The sequence below is a fragment of the Phaenicophaeus curvirostris genome, chromosome 2, assembly GCF_032191515.1.
Source record: "Phaenicophaeus curvirostris isolate KB17595 chromosome 2, BPBGC_Pcur_1.0, whole genome shotgun sequence".
NCBI lineage: Eukaryota > Metazoa > Chordata > Aves > Cuculiformes > Cuculidae > Phaenicophaeus > Phaenicophaeus curvirostris.
The window spans coordinates 124,811,785-124,816,732 of NC_091393.1; the positions used below are offsets into that span (position 1 = coordinate 124,811,785).

Below are 4,948 nucleotides of genomic sequence, written 5' to 3' on the forward strand. Positions count from 1 at the left end.
CAGCCCATGCCCTACAGAGCTTAACACACCTCGTCCCTTCAGAACCTAGAGTTTTCAGGAGTCAAAGTCCTATGGAAGTCTTAGGGGATTTCATTCTGGAGGGAACCCAGCTTGGTCCTGTCCCTCAAACTCCTCACATCGCCAGCAGATGAGTTCTGAACCCTGGTGCAGGGACTCGTGTTGTTTGCCTTTTTCTTCTAGATGCCCCAATTTGAAAGAAAGTCCCTTTATTCTTTAGCATATTCCTCAACCCTCCCCCACCTCCAAGTGTGGACATTCCCTTAAAATTCAGGCATTACCACAGGGAAAACTACCATGGATTTCAGTGCCCTCCAAGGACAAAAATGACCTCCAGGTTCCAACACCCCAGTTGGTTTTTGCACCTCCTGGTCATCAGGGACAGAGGACCGTGGCTGCCCTGACCCTGCTTTGCTGAGCTCACCCCTCTGCACAAGCATCCAAGGAAATGAGGATGGGACAGGAGAAGCCAGAGCATGACTGCTGACAGCGACCAGACAGAGGACACGCACTGAATCACAGCACTGCCCACTGCAGAAAAACATCTGCTTTGGTTGTGGCTCCCAACACGGCTCCGCTCGCCTGAAAGGCAAATCTTGAACGCTGACACTGATGTAAGAGAATACCCAGCACATTTGCATTCCTGCCCCTGCCCTGCTCGCAGCAGGACCAGCTCCAACATCCCCCCACCAGCACCTCTATAAAGCTCCCGTTTCCATACGTGACATTCAGGAACAGCAGCTGCCAACCTGCATCAAGCCTTGGGGCGACAGCCGACTCCTCTGGCACAGCGCCGCTACCCATCTTGGAGGATGGAAGCGTGTTCCTCTCAAGCTAAATTCAATGTCACTTCATACAGAGCTGTGTCTGTGGTCATCCTCTCCTTGCAGGCATTTGCTGGCCTGTGGATAAATGCTTTCATTTTTTCCGTGCTTGTCATTGCTTTGCTGAAGAAGAAATGCCTTAACTCTAATGAGAAGATCTTGCTGTTTCTGGGATGCTCCAGGTTTTTGTATTTATTCTTTGTGTGGCTACACTACTTTACTTCTGTATTTTATCCTTGGGTCTTTGCTGTTCAACATATATCGCCACTCTCTAATGCTATTCAAACTTTTTTACTTTTTACAAACTTGTGGGTTTCTTGCTGTCTTTCCGTTTTTTATTGTATAAAAATTGCAAACATCCAGCACAGCTTCTTCACCTTCCTGAAAGCCAAAATTGACCAGATGGTGCCATGGATGTTGATGGGCTCGGTGCTTTTATCCCTGATCATCTCCATGTTTGCCTACAAGATCGCTCGTGAAGCTCCATGTAACTACCACAACGGTACCAGCCTAGAGAAATTCTGGAAACAGGGTTTCAATGTGGATACATATTTCTTCCCTTTGTTTTTTCTCAGTGGCTTTGGATTTGCCACTACGTTCCTGGCAGTCATCTTCTCTGCCCTTCTCCTCCTCTTTTCTCTCTGGAGACACAAACGCAGGATGCAGGAGAACTCAGTGAGGAACGTCAGCGTGGACGCCCATATCAAAGCCATAAAATCTATTCTGTCTTTCTTCTTCCTTTACAGCATTAACTTCACAGCTTTGGTCTTGTCATTGGTATATACCACAAAGAAATACAACACTACATGGTTACTTCTTGTAATATTTCTGAATGCTTTTCCAGTTGTTCATTCCCTTGTTCTGATTTTCAGCAATCCCAATTTGAAAAAAACACTGCTAAGGTCTGTGCTCTGGTTGAAGTGCAAGGTTTCTAGTGGGTAGGAGCTCTAAGAAATGCTGGAGACCATTAAAAATATTTCTATTTTACTATAAATTTCTGGCAATATCTAATATCTAATATCTAATGCAACTTTCCAGCCAGCAGAGATGACACTATTGCTCAGTCTTCACAAAGTTAGTTGAGTAATTTTCATTACAATCCTTTTGTTCTTTTAATCCATTTTATTATTATCACCTGATTTAGATAATTCTTTGAGTTATATTGTAGACAATAACAAAGTAATTCAGCCCTGGTACAGGGGCTTGCTGGAAAGAGGGAATAGCAAAATCACTTTGCTAAAGAGGATGGTTGTTTCTGGTTGGGTTTACATTTGTTTCTGCTGTGGTCGTGGACTCTGCAATATCATTCCCTGCATCCCCAACTCGCTCCGGTTCATCATTCAGGTGGGAATCTGTCTCTCGTTCACCAGAGTTGGTCACTGACTTATAACCAGTAATGCAGAAATGGCCTTGGGTGGACAACTCGGGGTGAGACCCCACTTCCCACCCAGCCTTACAAGTCCTCCCTCTCCCCACTTCTCTGCAAAACATCATTTCCCCTCCTGGGTGCAAGAGCCAACTCAGCCCAGCAGTGATGTTGGTGGTTCCTCTGGGAAAAGATGTTGAAGAAAGGGCCAAACAATTGCTGCTGGGCAGTGGGGAGGGATGAAGCTTGTGAGAAACAGTCCTGCAACAAACTTACCAGTGAAAGAAGAGAAGTTGTTCCAGGTGCAGGATCATGGATTCACCTGCAGCCCATGGAGGACCCTGGTGGAGCAGACATTCTCACTGCAGCCTGTAGAGGACCCCACACCAGGGCAGCTGGACAGGATCTGAAGGACAGTAGCCCATGGAGACACTATGCCGGAGCAGGCTTCTCCTGAAGGATTGTTTGCCGTGGGATGGATCCCACACTGAAACGGGTGGAATTGTTACACGAAAGGAGAGTTAGAGACAATGGACAAACTGTATGTTACATTCCCCATCCCCCTGCACTGCTCAAGGGGTGGATGTAGAGGAGTGTGGAACAAAGGAGGGAACTTGAGCCTGGGAAAAAGGGGAGGTAGACAGGAAATGTTTTTTCTCCCACCATCCTGCTGTATTTTCAACTGACAATAAATTAATTTGACTGATTTTCCCCAAGTGATGTCTGTTTTGCCCATGACAGTAATTGCTGAGGTTTCTTCCTGTCTTCTTCTCAGCCCATGAGTGTTTCCATCTTATTTTCCACCCCTGTGCTGTTTAGGGGGGAGGGTGAAGGAGAGGCTGGGTGGGGTGCAGCAGCTGGCCAAGGTCATCCCAGCACACCAGATTATCCAGACCTGACATAGCTTCAGCATGGACAAAGCATGCTGACACCTGGATTAATTCAATAAGCAACCATTGTGCTTCAATTTTTCTAACAGTCTTTAACGTATTCCTACAGGCAGAAAACTTCTGAGACTCTGTTCCCCCAATATAGCAGATACAGTTACCAAGAAATGGTTTTGCTGTGGGTGAAAGGGCCCTTGGTGAGCTGGCAGGAGCAGGGCTGAGCTCTGCCTCTGACTCTTTAGAGGGTTTCTCCTCCTGGCAGCCCATGAAGGGGTTCAGCACACCCCTGCCCCTCTCTTGCTCCCACAGACTTCCTGCACTTCCTCCTCCTGGCATCTTCACACCACAGATGCTACCTTCGCCTTCCCTTTGCTCACTTTCCCAGCATGTCTGCTGTAGCATCAGCTCTGCCGACCATGGATTCACTCTATAGGAGGCCATCAGGCTTTCTCTCTGCTGCAAAAAGACCATAGAAAATCCTCTGTGCTCCCCACGCCTTGCGCAACTTCACTCCTGAAATGTTCACATGCCCCAAGGCTCAGCAAGCAAAACCAGCCTCTTGCAGATGTTCTCACACTAAGAAAGCAGCCCAGCAAGCCACACCAAACATACTTTCTTCCATCACCATGAAACCCCCATCAACATAATGCCAACATAGCATCACCCCAGGCACCAGCTCCATCCAGCTGGCACTGGTTCTAAAGCACCACGACCACAGTGCAGAGCCCGTTCGCTAAAGTTTCCCTCTGGAGAGAGGCAGTGGTGTGCCCAGCCCTGGGGAAGATGTTCCTCAGCCTCAGGACACCCCACCAGCTGCCCCAGGCCTAGATGTCGGTCTGTTTAGTTTATTAGCACAGGAACGCAGACTCTGTCCCACTTGCACTCTCATTCTCTGTCCCGCATGTGTCCCCACTTGAACTCTCACTAGTTCATCAGCCAGGACAGCTGTGGATGGAGCTGATGTTTCATATGGCTTGGAAAATGCAAATGACGAAAGGCAAAGCTGGAATTTGACCAAACAGAGCCTTCTCGAGTCATGTGAGAAGTCCCAAGTTATCTGAGACATCTGCACGGGGTTGGGATCTACAGTACAGGATCTTCTGGAGATCAGCCTCGGTATTCAAGAGCCTCTCAAGTGGCATTAGATGTCTCTGTGCAGACATCTGCATTAACCCCTGGGTCCCTCGAAGGGGGAGATGGATCAGAGAGTTGTTGGTTGTGATTGCAATGCCGGAGTGTTGTGCCTGTGGGCAAAGGGCACAGGCAACCGAGGCATCCCAGAAGGACCAGATGTGGGTAGCAGAGTGGAAGCAGAGGGGAAAGGGAGGAAGACACATAAGGAGAGGGGAAGTAGACACGTAAAAGCTGTCAGAAGTCAATACAAAGGGCTGCCCAGAGCTGGTATGGTATGGAAAACTGCTTGGAAAACACAAATCTTTTGTAATTGGGAAGTGAAACAATTCAAAATGCTTTCGTCATCATCAATAGCAGAGGGATAAACCCAGAACCAGTTCCACAGCATTCCTATGAGCAGAGACAGAAAAATGTCTGAGGGCACTGCTAAAAATAAGACAGGGCTCAAGCTATCTTGGCAGTCACCGAGCCAAAGCAGGAACAAGGGAGTGTTTTCCCCTCTGCTGGGCCAAGAATGGCAGACACAGGCTGTTAGACCCACGTGTTCAGTAGAAGATCAACATCAACATCTCCGGTTCAGCCAGAAGAAGCAACTACACCCTTCTCCCAAAGAAAAGAGAGACAACCCTAGAGGCTATAAGCCCCTGTAGTGTCTCCTGCTTGACATCGGACCAGAAGAAAACAACCAAAAGCCACAGACATCCCAGAGACACCAGAAC

General features: G+C 48.0%; 1 protein-coding gene across 1 annotated transcript; it reads left to right on the forward strand.

Annotated features, from left to right (window-relative positions):
* The first annotated feature begins 730 nt into the window (after positions 1–730).
* LOC138717406 (taste receptor type 2 member 40-like) lies at positions 731–1,784 on the forward strand. The gene has a single exon (XM_069850919.1). It carries the CDS (start codon positions 831–833, stop codon positions 1,782–1,784), a length of 954 nt encoding a protein of 317 aa, XP_069707020.1. The 5' UTR covers positions 731–830.
* The last annotated feature ends 3,164 nt before the right edge of the window (positions 1,785–4,948 follow it).

Bases quoted from the DNA above. Each gene is read 5' to 3' on its own strand.
- LOC138717406 (XM_069850919.1), top strand. From the start codon at position 831: ATGGAAGCGTGTTCCTCTCAAGCTAAATTCAATGTCACTTCATACAGA.